This window comes from Harmonia axyridis, chromosome 1 (assembly GCF_914767665.1).
Source record: "Harmonia axyridis chromosome 1, icHarAxyr1.1, whole genome shotgun sequence".
NCBI classification, from domain to species: Eukaryota; Metazoa; Arthropoda; class Insecta; order Coleoptera; family Coccinellidae; genus Harmonia; species Harmonia axyridis.
In genome coordinates this window covers 59,292,829-59,314,066 of record NC_059501.1, presented here as the reverse complement: position 1 = coordinate 59,314,066, position 21,238 = coordinate 59,292,829, and the positions used below count along the sequence as shown (strand labels likewise).

Sequence of the window (21,238 nt, the reverse complement as noted above, 5' to 3'; positions counted from 1 at the left end):
TTTCCTATTTGATTTTTCGGAAGAGGTTTTTCCTCTTGTTTATCTTTCTTGTTGGAATTTGTATTATCTTTCTTAATTTTCTATTCTCGTGCGCTTTTAGCGTCTCTTTCGTCTTATTTATTTGTTTGTTTATTATTTCCTAATTAGTTTCGATTTTCAATTCTTCTCTGATTTGTTGGTTGCAAATATACCATGGGGCACCAACATCTGTTCTGATTACTATATTCGGTGTACTTTGTAACTGATCTTTCTTGTTGTCTTACAGGTTACTCCTGTATGCGTACTGCTTGGTAATAGCACTATATTTATTATCTTCATCTTGTTTACTAAGGAAAGTTTACTTTTTGGGTTGAACAGCGGGTACAGTCTCCCATGCAGTTTTCTTCTATATGTTTGCGAATGTTCATTCTTTATTCTAGAATTACTCCCGGATATTCTCCTTCCTTATTCCATTTTATCGTCTGATTTTCTATTTGGACGTTTCCTGCTTTCTCTTCTGATGTTCCTCCGAAGTAGATTGCAACTGTTTTCGTCGTATTCACTTTGAATCTCCATTTTTTTAAGTATTTCATCAGTTTATTTAGGTCTATTTGTAACTGCCTAGTAAGTAATTGCTTTCCGAGTTTTACTGTGATAGCAGATAGCGGTGTCATCTGCAAACTGGGCTATCTTGCATCTATTCATTTTTGGTATGTCAGACATATATAAGTTGAACAAAAGTGGTCCTATCACCGAACCTTGGGGAACTCCGGCTTAAATTTCTCAAATCATCGACCTGGTACTCTTGATATTTTCTGATTTTTCTATCTGCCAAATACGATTTGATTAATTTCGTAAGTTTGGTTGTGAATTTCATCAACTTCATTTTGAATATCAGACCTTGATGTCACATTCCAACAAATGCCTTTTCCAAAAATATTGCACCAATGTCTGTAGAGAGGTTCATTTTTCATTTGCTACTTAATATTTTCAGTTTGTCGTACTAGCTGGTGGATCGTTGAATGCTCTTTGCGAAACCCAAACTGGTGATCTAGAATTATTTTCTTTTCTTCTACGAAATCTGTTAATTTTCTGTGAATTAATTTATCTATCACCTCACTAATTGCCGATAATAGGCTTATGGGTCGATAGTTCGTTGGTCTTTTTTGTCTTCAAATTAAAATTGTATCCGCCGTTTTCCAGAACGAGTCTGCATAAAGTATAATGTAATATAACTTTGCTTAATATTTACTTATGTTTGCCACTTTATTTTCCATTCTGATATCGTATTTAATTGTTTGCAGAAGAATCCTGCTCCAGTGACGACGAATCACTACAACCGTTAAGATGTTGGGATTGTAACGTGAACTTCACCTCTAAAATCTACCTGTACAAGCATCTCTTCCATCACATCAAACAACCTACGGTTAAACTCACGAAAGTGACTCTTCCCCCTCTGAAGATAACCTTGAAGAACACCACCGGCAACGGTTTTGAAATCGTTCAGTCCCCCACATCTGGAAGGAGTTCAGACGCTGAGGGTGACAAGCTGGAGGAAGAGAACGTAAAGAGGAGGCAGCAACAGGTATGGACCAGCTTTGAGTCTTGAATTCTTGGAATTCATTATATGAGAAATAGTGGATATACACTGTGTCCGTAAAGTATGGAACAAATTCATTTTCAGCTAAACAGACCATTTTAAGAAATAATCCTGAAACACGTCAATTTTTTATTTTAATTTACCGTATTTTAAAATAATAATCTAATAAACAAGGTGAATTATTTTCGAGTAATGACGTCACCGCCATTTTTTTTTAAATGGAACACCCCCATTTTATCTCAATTTTCCGATTATTTTAGCAGAGCTGATTCCAAAAATGTATCACATGTTGATTCCAATTGGTACAGGGTGGACAAAAATACAATAGTTTTGTGTGTGCTCATAAAGTAACGCGTAACATTCTTTATTAGTTAAATTAACAATATTATCAAAAATACTTATTATATAGCGGCAATTGGTTTGAATGTAACACCCTGTAGATTGTTACATTTTTAGATCAATAAAAATGAGCTGTTTCCAAACATGTTTGGTACTTGTGGTCTAGCAGACAGAATATGAAAGGAATTATTTCTTATCAATTTAAAAAAAAACATGTTCGTCTAGTTTTTTGTGAAATATCATTATTTGTTTAGTAATTTATTGGTGTTCAATGACAGTTCACTACAATATTTTTGGTATTCTTTAATGTTTTAATTATTGCTTAGATTCAATTTATTATTTTTGTAAACCCTGTACCAATTGGAATCAACATATGATACATTTTTGGAATCAGCTCAGCTAGAGTAATCGAAAAATTGAGTCAAAATGGGGAAGTTCCATTTGAAAAAATGAAGGTGACGTCATTACTCGCAAGTAATTCACCCTGTATATTAGATAATTATTTTAAAATACGGTAAATTAAAATAAAAAAACGATGTGTTTCAGGATTATTTCTTAAAATGGTCTGTTAAGCTGAAAATGAATTTGTTCCATACTTTACGGACACAGTGTAGATTTTCTGCGTTAACTTTTGTAATTTAATTAAACTGAGCTGATATTCTTTGAAGGAAAATTGTATCATCTAAGGAAAGTAATGACGGAATTTTAGTCAAAAAAAATATAAAGTTGTACCAGACACGCTTTCAAACGAAATTATTTCCCACATACAATTTAGAAAAAAATGAACACGCACTTGTAAATGTTTCGTTATTCTGACTGGATGGACCGGTTACAGGCGCATTGACATCTGCGGATGATTCATTATCGGAATTTGACAAGAAAAGTCGCGTACAGACATAGAACAAAACATCTTATCGTAACGCCGCGCCGTCACGTAACAAGTCTGTACGGCAATACGTAACACCGTAACATTGAGACGTCAAGTAGGTTGTTTCCACGTGCAGAGGGGTGGCATTTTTCGTTTCCTTTAGGGCTATCGCAACGAGGTTGCTCTCTCAGGTCTTCTTTTTGTATAAGGACTGGAATTTTTTTCCCTTCGCCTCTACTTTAATTTCTCCGATTTCCTACTGTTGTCTAATTGGGAGACTTTTCCCCCTACTGCATGTGGAAGCATGGCCATCCCGGCCATGCTTCCAAGTCGACGAGTCTTAATCAAGTAATGCCTTCAATTCTGCATCTTCGAAAACCTTCTCTCTTCCACCGTCATTCTGGTCTTCGACCTCAAAATCACCGTTCTTGAAGCGTTGAAACCACTTTCATCAGGTTCTTTCACTAATAGCGGCCTCACCATAGGTATTTGAGAGCATTCGATGAAACTCAGCCGCAGAGATATTCGTATTAAATTTGGCTCGTAAGTTGACATGTTCGAGAATAACTTTATGATGCAGACACAAATCGACTAATATTTCGATGGAGTTATGTTTACAAATACCTAAGCCTATTGTATGATATCTACGATCTATTTATTTCTACTACCACTTACCGCAACAGCCATCTTTGAGAACAAAGCTGTCGCATATTGCATCAGCGAATACTACAATTCTATTTAGCATCATTCTATAATCTTATTGACATGTACTATGTACTTGTGCTGTTTGCCCCCTCATGGTTGAGACCATTATTTTGTAGTTCTACCCATTGGCGCCCGCAGGGGGGGCCGTATCCCCCCCTGAGATTTTGATTGTCCCAGTTTTCAGCACAACGCCTTCAATATTACATTCTCAATCCAAAGGGCATGGAAAAAAGGAAAATAATGGATTCTCAACAATTTTCCAGTTTTCAATGACGATCATGGACGCCTTATCGTTTTTCTATAATTTTCATTTTGCCCCCCCTGAGAAAAATTTCTGCGGGCGCCCATGCTTCTACCGTGTCCTCTTCATTTCCATACCATTATTGAATCAGTATACAAAGGATGTCTTGATTCTAAAGTGAAAAGGCATTGTGAAATAATTGCCTATTTATTTTCATGGAAACGACAGAGGAATAAGAACACCATAAGAAACGAGTGAAGTATCGGCAAACTACTTAAAATCCCTTCGAAAATTGCCGAAAATTGGTAGGAACAACAGTATGTATTTCTAGACATTAATATCTAAATGTATGCTGCTCGTCGTCAACCTCGTGTGTAGCATACCTATTACTCTCAAATAACATATATTATACGAAACCATCTTTTGACATTTTTATTACATTCCAGTAGCTTGCTTGAAGCCGATATTAATCTTTGACGACGTTTTTGTTGTGCTTCTCCTACTGTCATATTGAACGGCCTTGAACATGTCTTGTGACACCTTCTCGTCTTACGTGCTTCTCTGAATATCGATCGAATTCATACTCACAAGTCACAAATGTGTAATGAATTCAACGGCATAGCTAGTTTAATGCGAGAGGAACCTTCACGCTTTCAAACTAGGTCTCGTAATTTTTGACATATATAATTTCGAATAGTCGACTAAACTGAATAGTTCAATAAATTTGAATAGCATAATGTGTTGGAATAGTTGGTTATCGATAATAATTATTAATCGGATATTCTACTAAATATCCAAACATTTTAAGGATATTTTATATTTTCAATCTAATATTACAATAGTTAAGAGTACATAGTATATAACAAAAAGAAGTCTCGAATTAATACTGTCTTCATTTGATGGAAATCCGTTTTAACTCAAAATCAAATGCTAGTTATCCTAGGATTTCGAGTTAACGAGACTCGACTGTATGTTTTGTATTTTGCACGGGTCTCCGGAATCAACAATCCGATTAGAATATTGAAAATGAATATCAAAGAAGCCGCCCCAAAAACTGAAAAGCAGGCTGAAACGCCCATCAAAGAGAATGCCGACAAGCTTATTGAGTATTAATATAACTCATAATAAAGAGAAGTGTCATCGCCTACTGTGAGGAAAACCGTAGACAAACAGACTGGTAATTTGAATTTTTACACATGAATTTTATCATGCTTGTATAGTGAGTTCATTATGGAAAAAATACCGAGATACAGTTTTTTTTTAGTGAATTCATGATCACGCACATAAGTTTCTTTTGAACTGAATTGTAGTCAAATCCTGTTTCGGTGCTGAATGTCAATAGTAAAAGCTTTTAGTATAAAAAATCTTTATTAATACCCTTTTTCTACTTTGTGCTAAGGGTCAAAGCAACACAAGTGAGAATTGCTGTGTTGAAGAGAAGTGTCAAAGATGGTAGAGGGTATCAGTGATCAAGGCATAGGCATCAAAGAGGACATTCCTTCGGGGGGGTCTACAGAAGTATTTGGTAGTCTATTCTATACATAATGGCAATCATATTATGTAATTATCGTTTCCAGCTCTCTTGTTTTATTTTCATATATAGTACTTTTGAATGCTCGTTCTTTTTGGTAATCAAAGAAAATATATATACTGGGTCACCCACTTCAAAGGACGAAATCTCCTTGGGAAGAATCTGGATCAAAGAAATCTTCAGGGGGCATCGAATGCTGTCATTGGAGTTTAATTTCAAGGTCAAGTACTTCATCATCTCAAGAATGAAATACTTTATATCTCCAAAGAAATGAATTCGATGAAAAAAACAAACAAATATTTTTTTTAGTTTTTCGAGAATATTAATATTCTCCAATAAAATATGTCCCATTCAAAAAATCTACTTGACCTTGAAATCAAGGTCTTAATTCGATGTCCCCCTGAAGCCTAAGAAACTTTCATTTGGAGCATTTTTCAATTTAGGCAGTTTCCAAAGAGTGGATCTTTAAAAATGGCCACCATACCTTCTTCATTTAAATTTGCCGCGCATCATATAACGCGCGCCTTTCAACTTTCAACTAACCCCTCCAGATGGAACAAGAGATTACTGGTATATTTTGAAGTTTCGAGAACAATACGTCAAGCAGTGAATCAATAAATAAATCTGAAAATTGTTAATTCAGTGAAGCAAAGAATGATAATAATGAACTTTGTTGTTTCTTTGGCTTTACAGGTAACCTGGTAATCAATGTAAATGATTTAAATAATAGCTAATGAATAACTTTCGTTTTACAGAACAACAAAACTGAATAATGTTATCAATACAAATTTAACATCTTTAAATACATACTTTTTTTTTCCGTGATATTCCACTGATTGATGATGTTATCATCTCGAAATTTAGCAATAGCTTAAATTTGTTATTTAATATAAACATCCAAAATTTCAACACTCAGTAATAAACATATATAGAGGGAGCATATGTCATTTTCAGTAAGAAAATTTTGTCCCCAACATGAACTATCAAATTTGACACGAAGCGCGCGGAAATGAAAACATATCAGTGATACGATATTTCACTCAATTCGCGAGTTTCTCCACAAAGAACGCATTTCTTGTTTCCCATAGTGAATCATCGTTTCATATCAACTCAAAATATATTAAAATAAATTCCTAAATATATCAGAAATTCAGAAAACATACTTCAAGCGAGCCAAGCGACGTGAAACAACCGATGACACTAGAAGAGCAAAAGTTGCCAAACCTTAGATTTCAGCAGGTAGATACAGAAATCAATAAATATTCTGCTTATTATAAATTCGACAATTAGGAAAAATATCGGATTCCAAATATTTAAAGTTGTATATTTAATCGGGAATCACTCAAATAAATATATATTTCATCCAATATAATATACATTTATAACGACATAGTAAAATTGTGGATTTGAAAATACATCACAATCCGACAACATAATCTGACCATGTTGGGGACATGTAAAAATTGTGTATACTCCCTCTATCTATGTTTATTACTCTATGTCTCAACACTATCGATTCTGTGGTCACGAAAATATCGAACTATTTTTTTATATTCAATATAATTTCTGGTTGTTATGATGATGATTATTTGAAATTGTTACACGGAGTTTGAAATTGCTATTTTACAATTTTTTTTCTTTCACGACATATTCTCGACAATTATTGGTATACGTTTATGTTCTTATCGCTATTATGAAGTAGCCGGAAAGAGAATAAATACAATGTTTTTTTTTTTTTTTGCAGATCACCAAAGTGGCAGAAGCAGGAGATACAGCCAACCGACTTGGCAGCGAAGGAAGCGGACTTTCGCCGGGCAGTCGCCAGGGAGTGTCAGAGCTGGACGAATTCGACGCCGCCACCTTAGACGACATCAACGGCATCATCGAGAGCGAAACGGGCGGCAGCAGCGCTGAGCAGGAACCGGGCGATGGTAGCAGTTGCAGCGAAGAAGACAACATGGTTACCGGTCCGATAATTACAGAGATCACGGAAGAGGCCGAGATGGGTAAGAATGGAACATTTTTAAATTTTATCGAAAACTATTCTCTCTTATTAAATTAATTTCACGGCATTCAGACAATTTTTCAATTCTGGAAAAAGTACCTCCCTGAGCGGGACTCGAACTCGCAACCTCCGAATAACTAGTCCGACGCTCTAGCCACTTGAGCCATCGAGGAAATTGAAGTTATTCGGCGATTGTGGGTTCGAGCCCCGCTCAGGGAGGTACTTTTTCCAGAATTAAAAAGTTGTCTGAATGCCGTGGAATTAATTAAATATGTTAATACACAGACGTTAAACCATTATTTAAATATTCTCTTTCTTTGAGAAGGATGTAATCCCAGATTATTTTTTAACTCGATTTAAATCTTTCATTTTTGTTGCACCGAACGTTAAATTCTCTAATACCATATTAAACTTATCCCTCAATTTTGAGAGACTCTACTTTTATAATCCTCATAGGCGTACAACTTTGCTTCCCCCGTTCTTCCCAAAATAAACACAAGTTATACATTTATGATTCAAAGTATTGTCCATCGCTGGTCACTAATTTCTTCCATCTTTCATGTCTCTCGTTGTATAGCAGCGTTCGATAACGATAGCCTGTGATCGTTTCAGTCTGTTTTAACAACTCATAATATACAACGCTGAGCTGGTCCCACCAAATACTGAGCATGACTTTTGAACCGTGAATATTCGGTTTGGCCGTCGACGTGGAAGCATGGCCGGGATATCCTCATGATTTTCTGCACTTTGGATTATCGTGATGAACCCATTTTTGGTATCCAGTCACAATGCAAAGCAGAAATCCCTTTCGTCTTTGCCTTGCAAGTAGCTGTTCACATGCAAACAAACGCCGTTCAACATATCTCGGCTTCAACTCGCACGGCACCCAATTTCTTTGTTTCTGGATCATTCCCATGACTTTCAGGCATTTTGAAATAACTTGTTGCGTCACTCCCAATGATCCTGCCAATTCTTATTGCGTTTGACAAGAGCCTTGATCAAGTAATGCCTCCAATTCTGCATCTTCGGAAACCTTCTCTCTTCCACCGCCATGCTGTTCTTCGACATCAACATCGTCGTTTTTGAAGCGTTGAAACCACTCTCGGCACGTTCTTTCACTAATAGCGACCTCGCCATAGGTATTTGAGAGCATTCGATGAGCCTCAGTCGCAGATTTCTTCATATTGAAGCAGAAAATTAAAACCTTCCGCAAATGACCAGAATTTAGCTCGTAAGCTGTTTAATAGAGAATAAATTTATGATGCAGATACAAATCGACAGACATGGCATTATGTTTCTAAATACCTAAGCTTATTGTATGGCATCTATGATCTAATTATTTCGACTACCACCTACCGCTACAGTAATCTATTGCAAAACGGCGGAAGCAAAGTTGTACACTAATACAATAGGGGAGCAGACCTGTGTAACTGTGTATTATAAGCATAAGATAATCAATGGAAATCTAAAAAAATGGATAAATATACACACCGGCAAAAATATGGGAACGAAATCATGATATTGTCATTTCGTTCATTTTCCCTTGAACCTCTTCGACGATTATAACAATATTTTTTTCAATTGTAACTTTCTTCCTCGGGAACATAAGCCGTCCTCATTCACTTCCTTTTTTGTTTAAACAGAGGTGAATCAAATAATGATGATGAAGAATGTGCGATGAATCATTGACAGATGAGAACCAGTGGATTTCTTTTCTTCAGCAAACCGAGTCTTCTTTACGGGTTTTTTTTCTTCAGCTGGTCTAAAAGGTTACAATTATATTCAGAACCCATGTTTTTACCAGTTTTCAAGTAATCCACAAACAAAATTCCTTTCGCATTCCAAAAAAATTGGTGCTTACATCTTCTTGACCGATTTCTGGACAAGAACTCGTTTCGGAGCCGAAGAACTCCACTCCACTCTTTTTACCTTTTTGTTTTGATTCGGGATTATGGTGGTAGTCCCAAGTGTCATCCATAATGATGAACCGACGCACAAAATCCACTTTAGCCTTTCGAAACGCTCTAAGAGCCCGTTCACATGACGAGCGGTTTACGCGCGGTTTGAAACCGCGCGTTTACAAGTACATGAATTTTCTTCGAAGCGTACACATGCCTCCGCGCGTTTTTATGGACCGCGCGTAGAGCGCGGTTCTAGAGCTTGCCCGTAGTAACCGCGCGGTTTGAGATCTTAGAGCACGTTCACATGACAAGCGGTCTACGCGCGGTTGAATGAGCGGTTGATAATTGGATACCGTTCACATGGAACGCGGTTGCCAAGCGGTGACCGCGCGTTGCCGTAACGGCCCGTATTCAGTTTGAATTCTACATTTTGATTTGAATCTGGATTCAGTATCAGATTTAGGTGAGAATTAAACGTTTTTAAGTTTTGATAGGTAATTATAGATCGAATAGTTTCTATTATTCATCAATTAAAACTGATCCTACTTAAATCATCTTCGTTTTGCCGATGACATCGTCCTAATAAGTAGCAACATGCAGGAATTGAGCGAGATGTAAAAACAACTTATTGATGCTATAAATAAAGTCGGTTTGAAAATTAATGTTTCGAAGACCAAACTTATCAACAACACCACAGAACACATAAACATTGACGGCACACAACTTGAAAATGTAGAAGAATATATAATATTTAAGACACTCAATAAGAATCGGCAAAGAAAATCAAACAGCAGAGATAAAAAGAAGAATCAGGCTAACTTGGATGACTTTTGGAAAGATGAAATATATATTCAGGAATAACGACATCCCATAAACCTTAAAAGGAAAGTTTTCGATGCCTGCATATTACCGGTAGCGACATATGGCCTGGAAACTATGGCAATAACTAAGAAGACCGCAAACCAGCTGAGGGTGATGCAGAGAGCGATTGAAAGAACTATGCTCAATGTCAGTCTCAAAGACAGAAAAAGGAATGAAGAAATCCGACAAAGAACTAGAGTCGTAGATATTATAGCGCGTGTTGCAGAATTGAAGTGGCAGTGGGCAGGACACGTGGCTTCGACAGAAAAAAAAAAGTAAATTAAATTCAACACAAATAGCAGCTAGAATACAGTTGTTTAAAGTTTTTCAATAGACTGCCTAATGAAATCAAAGAAATAAATAATTATAAACCATTTAAGAATATAATATTTAATTTATTGTTGAATAATTATAATTAGAACCATATACTTAGTATAGTAGATTTCTGCTGTTAAGTGGTAGGTGAATATTATTTTGATACTATTTCTCTTCATTTGTATTTGTTCTACGTCTATCTCATGATTTCTAAATAAAGAGCTATTATCATTTTTATGTGGTCACATAATAATTTTTCTTTCTTCATTAGCATCTCCTTCACAGGATATGATGACGAGTTCTTCCCAAGCCCGTCTCCTTGAGTTTTTATCTGAATATACACTACTTGTCATGTCGCATATTACAGGAAAATTCTCAATTTCATCTATGAATAATTTAGGAGCGTCCGGTTCCATTTTGAAATATTTCTGACCGAACGGATCGAAGGAAAATACGTAAATACGTCTCTGGCATCTATCAGCTCGTGCCCGCGCGGTCATCTGAACGGTTACATTAGAAACCTATGATCTCAAACCGCGCGCCAACGCGCGGTTACTACGGGCAAGCTCTAGAACCGCGCTCTACGCGCGGTCCATAAAAACGCGCGGAGGCATGTGTACGCTTCGAAGAAAATTCATGTACTTGTAAACGCGCGGTTTCAAACCGCGCGTAAACCGCTCGTCATGTGAACGGGCTCTAAATGTTAACGAGAAAATCTCATTCGAATGTGTTTTTGTTCCATTGTTAGCGAATGCGGTAGCAATTTTTTCACACATCTTTCTGCCACCATTTACGCAACCCATTTCGTACTTTTGTTGAAATATTGCTCACACTACCCAATGAGCTGCCTAGGGCTTCTACTAAATCTATTTTATTCACTCAACGATTTTCCATTACGATATCCCGTATTTTTTCTACGATTTCTGCTATTGTTTACATTTTTTTGGACTTCCTTGACGTGGACCGTCTTCAAGGCTTGTCCAATCAAGTTTAAACTCAGTAACCCATCTTTCTACTATACTAATTGAAGGTGGAGAGTCCTTATACACTTTCAACATTTGTTCATGAATTTCCTTTGCTGAAACTGCCAAAAATGCAAATTCAAGGCACGATAAAAATTTCATACACGTTCATATGGAGAGTTTGCCAACATAACAAAGTCCGGGCTTTTTGAAATTTCGATAAATATCTTAGAAACCGTTCAAGAGTTACACCTTTTACAATTTTTCGATCAAGTGCATAAAACAACCTGTATGTATCTCGTACACGAATACAGGGTGATTCACCGAGATCTTGACTTTTGATGAATTTGAGTTGTCCAAGTTCATGATCCTCTCATGAACACCCTGTACATTTTTGGCCCAAACCGCAAACAGTCTTATAATACTACGTATTTGCGAAATCGAAAAAGAAAAAAAAATTTTTTGGAAAAAGCTCTTTCTGCTGCAATATTCAAAAAAATGTGAGTCCTCATCGCCACCATTTTTTTCATAAGAATCCCAATTATGAACCGTTGAGTTTTATCCAAGGTATGGCTTATTGCCGAAATTGCCATAAAAAAAGCTATCTAATGATGCAATAATAATAATAATATACTGGGTGTGCCATTAAAAATAAGGAAGTAGTAGCCTGTTTCCGGTATAACCGGAAGTTGTAGAGATCTGAAAATATTTTAGGGAGAAAAATCATTGTCTCAAACCCCGGTATGCAAATTTTCAGCTGAAAATTATGATTAGTTTTCCATAAACGTCTAATAGGCCATCCCGGTGAATCACCCTGTATATTTGGGACAATTTTGAGCATTGATTTCAACTTGTTCTGCATTAGCACTGAAAACAGCTATGGTTATTCATGAAACAACCTGTATGCAATGAAATAATACCCCATCACTGTTAAGTTATCTTCCTCTTCCACTTTTTCTTAAGACTGTTAAGTTATCGTTATTTTTAATTTCTCGGATTTTCCGAAGAGACGACACACCTTTGATCATAAATAATTTCTCATTCTTCTCGTTTTCAGACAAAAATTCCCTGAATAAGAACAATTATGAAACTATTCCAGGAGCTGAGCCCACCCCACCACCGGATCCTTCACCGGATTCCTATCCGAAAATAAGAATAAAAACAACAGGACTTCTGAAGGATCCTATAGAATCAACATGCACCATCACAGAAATTACCGATGATAATCCAAATGGAAATCCACACCAAGGTGAGTTCTGTGAGTTGATAGTATTTTTTTTATTTAATTTTCTTAGTTATAAGGTTTAACGAGTCTACTTGATGAAGGATATTCAATATAAATATAAAAAATTGATAACTTTCAAAATAATATATCTTTATGATATATTTGGTTTATTTTTGTCTTGGAATATAATTTCAATTCTATAAATGACAAAATTAATAATCAACCAAAAGAAAATTCGAAATAACTAAATTATTTTCCTGAAAATCTTTTATATCGAGAAATTAAAAGGTGCACTGTTATTTTGTGGTGCCTCTGATCAAATATTGATAATTTCATTTAAAATTTTATCCCATTAGATGATTTCATCATTTCTTCGACCACTCTATTTTGAAAAACTGCTCTATTCCTTACAGATTCTTCGAATGGGGGTCATCTATGGTCTACACCTTCTTTAGAGGACCCTCTTAAATTACCAGAGTCGGATGATAATATCCTTTCACTTTTTAACAATAATGACAGAGCCAAAGACTACGGATTCACTACCAGTGATAGTGAATACATATCACTCGATCGACTGGATAACAGAAATAACAGTGGAGCATTGGTAAGCTTACTGTCGTCATCGTTTACGTATACATAGAATTTAATTTGTAATCTTCTTACAGCAATTGTATAACCCTCCAACTTCAAGCAGCCAGAATCCTTTAGATTCATTGACTGGATTGCCTATGCAAGCCTTAGCGCAGCAGGTGTCACGTTTGCAACCGTCTGGAAATGGAATGCATCAACAGAATGTTTTAATTAATATTCAGCAGTTTCCACAGGCACCTCCTCAAGCTCCTTATCAGCCACCTCCTATGTACCATCATTCTGGTCAACCGCCAATGTATGGGCAGCCTTATCAGTATCAGTGAGTATATTTGCATGTTTCTGAACAATAATTTATACTAAGTGACATACCTACAAATTTCCATTATTGTGATTTTCGTCAATAGAAGGTAATTTAACTTTTTTATCTGAAATATTTGATATCTTGAGTTCTGATTACCCAGGCTAACAAAATGAGAAAAAATTATTGGTTTTAAATGTTTTTAACGTACTGATTTCAAATATTTTATAACAGTTGAATTTTTGAGAAATAGGTTAATTGATGTCAGTCCTGGCTCTGGCCATAGAGTAATAAACATAGATAAAGGGAGTATACGCAATTTTTACATGTTCCCAACATGGTTAGATTGGGCGAGTTCGGAAAGTCAGAGCTGACGAATGCGCTTTAAGCGCTGAAGAAGTAAAAAATTAGATCGTTTTGTGGATCGCTTCAAAAGATGACCAGTTTTTTCAACGCGGGATTCGTACGCTGGCCGAAAGATGGGAGAAAATAGTGGCCAGCGGTGAACAGTATTTAGAATAATAAATGTATATCAAGTTTTTTACAATAAAGCCTTGAATTTCGGAAAAAAAAACGGTGGAATCAAAGTTGTACGCCTATATACTGAATACGCCGTTTTCAACTGAACCTTATCATGATATCTATATGACGCCAACATTTTTTGATCACTTGAACTAGAATATATAAGGTGTGTGAATAAGTCTTTCCCGTTTTTTGTAAGAGATGGCGCCACCAATACTGTGCGAGTATTTAATGGTTACATATGTCATAATCAAAGCTTATTCATCTGTCAACAATTCCACACTAACACATTAGTTGAAATTTTTTCGCATCATAAATTTTTGAAATCGTGAAAATGTCGAAATTTGAGCCGAGTCGACGTCATTTGCGGGAAGTTTCACTTTATTGGTTCAATTTGAAGAAATCTGCTGCCGAGGCGCATCGGTTGCTTCAGGAAGCTTATGGAGAAGGTTGTGTCGATGATTCAAGTGTTCGCGGATGGTTTCGACGCTTCAAAAGTGGCGATTTTGACGTGGAAGACAAGGAGCGTTCCGGGCGGCCGCAAATCTTTGAAGATCAAGAATTGGCGACTTTGCTTGATGAAGATTCGTGTCAAACGCAAGAAGAACTTGCTGAAGCATTGGGAGTTGACCGAACAACCATTTCCAAGCGTTTGAAAGCCATGGGAATGATCCAAAAGCAAGGAAATTGGGTGTCGTACGAACTGAAGCTGAGAGACGTCGAACGGCGTTTTTTCACTTGCCAACAGCTGCTTCAGCGACATAAAAGAAAGGGTTTTCTGCATCGTATCGTGACTGGCGATGAAAAGTGGATCCGTTACGATAATCCGAAGCGAAGAAAATCATGGGGACTACCCGGCCATGCATCATCATCGACGGCCAAGCCAAATATTCATGGCGCCAAGCTCATGCTCTGTATATGGTGGGACCAGCTAGGTGTGGTTTACTATGAGCTTCTGAAACCGAATGAAAGGATCACAGGCGAGGTCTATCGACGACAATTGATGCGTTTGAGCCGCGCACTGCGAGAAAAACGGCCACAATACTCCGACAGGCACGACAAAGTTATTTTGCAACATGACAATGCTCGCCCACATGTTGCACAGCCGGTGAAAACATACTTAGAAACGCTCAAATGGGAAGTCCTACCCCACCCACCGTATAGTCCAGAAATTGCTCCGTCTGATTACCATCTCTTCAGATCGATGACGCATGGCCTGGCTGACCAGCACTTCCATTCCTACGAGGAAGCTAAAAAATGGGTGGATGAATGGATAGAGGCCAAACCGGTCGAATTGTTTCGCAACGGGATTCGTATGTTGCCAGAAAGATGGGGAAAAGTTGTAGCTAGCGATGGCCAATACTTTCAATAATTCATTTGTAACCATTTTTTCACAATAAAGGCTCAAAATTTGAAAAAAAAACGGGAAAGACTCATTCACACACCTGATAATATGAGCGAAATCATAAATATCAAGAAAAATTAATACTCGATACTTGAATAAATTCAACTCTAACATGACTTTTTTCTTACAGACCTCCCAATCCGATGTATTACCCACCTGGACCAACGTATGCCCCACCGCCTCAACACATGCAACAGCCCCCACCACTTCCTCCTTTAACCTCAATAGGACAACATATGAACCAGTCTCAGATGAACCCCCAAAATCAAATGGGCCAACCTCCTATGAGTCAGGCGCAGGTGTTACCCCCATCGTCTCAAGGGGTGCCGCAAAATCAGGGACCTATGGCACAGCAACAGGGGCAGTACAGACAGACCATTCCTCGCGTTCAAGGTCCCAGACAACCGATGCCTGGCCAAAGGATGCCAATGGGGCCGAGGCAGCCGATGAATCCAAGAGCCCCTATGGCTTCAAGACAGGTACGTTCTTCTTTGCACTATCGAATCGAAAGCCTTGCCAGTTCATAACTCAACTTTTATTTTATTAACCTGTTTATCCGTATCACAAAAAAAACTCAATTTGAATCGTATCAATTGTATTGAAACATTGATATTATCGGACAGAAAATGTAGGGTCGTTATAAATGACTGTAACATCGTAGTGGCCTTGAAATGTTCTTACCACCTTTACAAACTTGTGGGTTATATTGTTATGGTCTACCATTTTCTTTAATGTAGGTCAGGGTGCTGTGATCGAAACAAACACAATAAACTTTTATTCCTTCTGTATTAACGCTCCGTTTCAATAAAACGAAGCTATTGCTATCAACAGGGAGTTGGAAAGGGTAAAATGTTAAATATTTTCTAGAATCTTATCTTTGGGATCACTCTGGGAATCCCTGAAGAAGGGGGCCAAGGAAATAGACAAAAATGCAGGATCTTAGATTTAATTTAAGACTTCATTTTCAAATGAGAACATCTTCTTGTTTAAGACCGGTTATTAATCTCTCTCTCACTCTTTTCCCTCTCCCTTTTCCTTCTCTCTCTTTCCTCTCTCTCTCTCTCTCTCTATGATCTTCCATTATCTATACATATGTACCTCGAACTGCTCTTTTTGCTGTAATTGATTCTGTTTCAATTCTTGGAGGACTCGATCTTCTCTGCTTATGTTGGGAGATGCATCTCTTAGGTTTTTGAACCTTTCCTGAGTTTTTCATTGTGAAGGTCCAGCTCCTTCAACACTGGAACTGCAAGACGGGCTTTACTTACCGAAGCAAAACGACCCCAGTTCAAATAATAAATAAAGACGGGCTCTACTGAATCACAGTTCCTTCTGGCAGATTTTGCTGTGTCGCAGTCCCTTCTAGCATAGTATGCACCAAATACTTTGGAGATGTATCTTGTTTCTCCCCTCCCTCTCCATTCAAAGCAAAACGAAAGATTAGAAAATGGTGCTTAAAATCAGATTCAACGGTCTATAAAATAGTGTTGAAAAATTTTTGTCTTCAAGTTCTCACCGAGATCATATCGCGCAGTATTAATTAAACTCAAATAAAAGGATCTTCAACTATTCATTTTAGAATTTTTTATTCTGTTCAGATCGCAAAAAAAAAAAATAAAACTAGAAAATCAATGTCGAAATACTTCTTTCTCTATTTCAGTATCGTAATGAGTTCATTGTTCATTTCAGTTCTAAAAACAGTGCTGTAATGAACTCATTACAGCATTGTTTTCGGTAATATTTTTCGTTTTGTGGTTGTCTTGACTGACATCCGAATTCCGATCCTATTTCAACATACTTCGAATGTAAATATAATATAATTTGGATACAGTGATATGATTTGCAACTTCATTCGCAATTTCTCTTGATAGTGGTAGTGTTGAATCGATTTCTTCATACATAATTCACGAATTTGATGCGTAATTATAAATAATTTCAAAATTTGACACATACTAGTCAAATTCAGATTCCGTAATTTGTCAATTTTCGTAACAGTCACACCAACTGCCATGATACAATACAAAAATCACTAGGATGTATAATCTGAATTTTGCATTGAATTTCGACAATATTTCACAAAACTTGACTGAAATAGAGAAAATATCGTCTAATACTCGTTGCAGAAGGCAATTCCAACACTCAACTTCTGCAACTTGTTTTAGAATATCCTATTGCCTCTTCATCTAATTCTGATTCGAGGCATCTCATTTCATAAGTGTGAAAATTAGGGAATATAAAACAAAATTAATATAGAAGGTTATTATTAAACTCAATGTAACGTATTAAGTATCGAATGAAATAAATAATAATAATGAATACGTCGGATAAGTTTTTCGATCATAAATAAACCTGAAATCCCTAATTTAGTTTACAACATATTTTATTTTCCCAAAGAGCAAACTTGGCAATCTAATCTTGTTTATCTCTACTTGAAATTATTCTCTTCTCAGTTTTGAGTTTAGGCGTAATAATGTTGTCAACAGTTACATTTTTATGCAAATTTCCTTCAGCATATTTCGAACAGTTCAATTTGCTTCCCCGTTGAAATATTTTTTACGTAAATCTCATAGCTCAGAAAAAATTGTCTTCCTGAAGAAATTCTCAACTGTGAAAACCGTCTCTCAATTGATCGGCCATACTTTATTTCAATCTAATTCCTAAACGACAACTTATCGTTTATATTTACTTTTCTTTCATGACACATATGGTAAGATTCTTCTTCACTGTCGTATTATCGGGTTCGAGAAATATCACATTTATCTCCTTACTTTTTCGATGTAATCGTAATCGATCGTATGTGGTTTCTGTTTTAATTCTTTATCTTTATCTTTATCATCTTGAATTGATGCCAATTTATTATTTTTCAATAGATTTGAGTTTTATATTATCCTGTATTCTTTAATTGATTTTCAGCATAATCTGCTCAGCCAACTCATTTTATTCTGCAATAACCGTACCCTGACGATTTTTTTCATTTTAACCTTATTTTCACGGGATAGTTTCCTTTACAGGATTTTTTCTAAGACCGCGCTCGAAAGTAATTTATCAGGTAGTAGCATAGTATAAAGAATTCCGTACACAATGGTAGTAGGTAAATTAGCACACGCAGAGAAGAAAGCCTATTTCAAAATAAAGAATCTATCATCCGTACGTCATCATTTGTCTATAACTCTTTTCGCACTTCCACTATACAGGGTGTTCTTAAATTGGAGATATAAAGGAAAATGAAATATTCTTTGGATGATTTTGAGAAAAATAGTGCTATATACATGGGCCCGCGAAGGATTTGTTTTCGAGATACAGGGTGTTTCTTGTAGACCTACTTTTTATGAAGATTATACCAGAGTATCGAATCTTTACTAATAGTTCGGGAGCCAGGTGCAAATTTGGTTGATTATTTCCTCTCGAGAGATACTTGGTGAGATGCATCAGATAATAGTAATAAAAAGCAATGACAGCTCTGACAGCGACTCTGATAATGAATCAGAGAGTGGAAGTAACTAAATATTATTGTGCAACATGTGGAGAAAGTCCTTTTCTCGCGAGTGTGGCACTCTCTGATTCATTATCAGAGTCGCTGTCAGAGCTGTCATTGAAAATTTTTTTTTTTTTTTTCATGTTTGAGGCACTAGCTGACTTATAATTCACCATGCTATAGCCAGCTGATTGTATTTTTTCGTCTAGATATTGGGTTAGCTACAATTTGACAAATTTTCAGTTGGGAGGAAATGACTGAATTTATTTTTTTTTCTTCGTGTTTGGGGGGCTGCCGCCGCTCTCCCCCCCCCCAGCAGAGTCGCAGCTGACGTTCACGAGGCTTTTCATTACTATTACCTGATGCATTCTACTAATTACCGTTGGAGAGGAACTTGGTCATGTATATCTGTTACTGGCTCCCGGACTATAATCTTTGCCACAGATTGGATGAATAAGTACCAAAACTTATAATTGATTTATTCATCACAACTTTGTAACTAGATCGTTATAATAATTTGAATTTTTCTGAGGATTGTTTGAATTATTTTCTAGAAATCGGTAGCAGATACAAAACTTCGAGAAACAAAACAAAAAAATCTGTTCCAGAAAAATGTATCACTCTGTAAATTTGCATTCAAAATTAGCATTGATGAAAACTATAAATTGTAATTTCTATGCCAAATTTGAGTTCAATATCTTGTGAAGGGAAGGTGCTATGAGAAAAAACTTGAAAAAAAATCCTACTTGAACACTCTGTATCTCGAGAATAAATCGTTTGCCGGCCCAGAAATCGGTCGTTTTAGTTTGTACCTCCAATTTAGCATCAGCCTGTATGATGCTACTTGATATGTTCCTGGATATTTCATAGAACCACGCTATAGCAAAAACTTTTTGTCTTTCCAGCGCGCTCCTATGACAAGACCTCGAGGTGGGCAGATGTCAACGCTTCGAGGCGTGAGACCTCGTTTTCCTAATGGCCCCACCAATACACAATACAGAAACGGAGGTCCCATGAAGAGGCCGCCTGACCAAATCAAGCAAGAACAGAATATCCAAGCCAAGAAAAAACGTTTCGATGTTCTCACACCGGATAAGGACGATGAGGACTGTCAGGTGATCTGCATGCAACCAAAGAACACAGACGGTTTGCCGCAAATTGAGAGCGTTCAGGTGAGCACATATTTCGTTGAATATTTTTCTTACATGTAATTAATTTCATGACATTCAGACAAATTTTCAATTCTGAAAAAATTACATCCTCGAGCGGGACTCGAGCACGCAACCTCCGAATAACTGGTTCGAACTACATAGTTATTCGGAGGTTGCGGGTTCGAGTCCCGCTCGAGGAGGTACTTTTTTCATCATTGAAAATGAAATTGATTTCATGGCATTCAGACAAATTTTCTATTCTGAAAAAGTACCTCCTCGAGCGGGACTCGAATCCGCAACCTGCGAATAACTAGTTAATTTATTTATTAACTAACATATGTTAAACGATATTCACGGTTTTTTTTCCTACACAAAAAGAATAAATTGCCAACCGGTGTCCTGGAACAAGGAGCTCACTATAGACCAATAGCCCAAAACGTGGTCGTACAGTAATTTCTGTTCTTACACAAATGTACAAACTACAGAGTTTCCCAAATTCGATGCTCACTGAAAGCATCTCGATAACATAGAGCTCGCAAGTTTTTCTTCTTTTAATTATAAATAGGTGTATCTTCCTGCTAACTACACAATGGTTTGATCTGCTTATGAATGAACTAATTGTACAGGGTGATTCACCGCGATGGCCTATTAGACGTTTATGGAAAACTAATATGAAAATTTGCATATCGTGGTTTGAGACAATAATCTTTTCTCACTAAAATATTTTCAGATCTCTACAACTTCCGGTTATACGGGAAACGGACTACTACTTCCTTGTTTCAATTGGCACACCCAGTATATTATTGCATCATTAGATAGCTTTTTTGATGACAATTTCATCAATATGCCATACAGATCATTGTCTCAAACCCCAATATGCAAGTTTTCAGCACAAAATTATGATTAGTTTTCCATGAACGTCTATTAGGCCATCACGGTAAATTATCCTGTATATGAAATAATTTTATAATAACAAGGAAATCGATAATTTCAATAATTTTAATTACGCTAATTCGTTCAGTGTTTCATGCTCTTTTCAAATCTAAAAACGGATTTTCAGGGATACAATCGTTTCATAATTTTTTGCTAACCCAGACCTGGATTTTCCTTGTGGTGATTCATTTAAGTTATAAATAAGAAGGATTTATGCCAAATATGAAGAAAATATACTGGGTGGTTCGCTTACTATGACCTCGGAAAGAAATGAACAAAATTCATTAATCACCCTGTATCTCTGTACCCAAGGCTGTCAGACCCAATAAAT

The 21,238-nt window shown here is 36.6% G+C and overlaps 1 protein-coding gene across 5 annotated transcripts in view; it reads left to right on the top strand.

The window, feature by feature from the left end:
• The window catches only part of LOC123671475 (AT-rich interactive domain-containing protein 1A-like), a 32,623-nt gene that overhangs the window by 9,213 nt on the left and 2,172 nt on the right, over positions 1-21,238 (top strand). The window contains exons 3-9 of one of the 5 annotated variants that reach the window (XM_045605339.1): positions 1,284-1,564; positions 7,008-7,269; positions 12,407-12,565; positions 12,946-13,136; positions 13,198-13,442; positions 15,479-15,827; positions 19,729-19,995. In XM_045605339.1, coding sequence (XP_045461295.1) covers positions 1,284-1,564; positions 7,008-7,269; positions 12,407-12,565; positions 12,946-13,136; positions 13,198-13,442; positions 15,479-15,827; positions 19,729-19,995 — 1,754 coding nt within the window. Of the gene's footprint in view, positions 1-1,283; positions 1,565-5,859; positions 5,957-7,007; positions 7,270-12,364; positions 12,566-12,945; positions 13,137-13,197; positions 13,443-15,478; positions 15,828-19,728; positions 19,996-21,238 lie in introns of those variants that run through there. The other 4 variants (XM_045605340.1, XM_045605337.1, XM_045605338.1 and 1 more) reach the window with 4 other exon arrangements.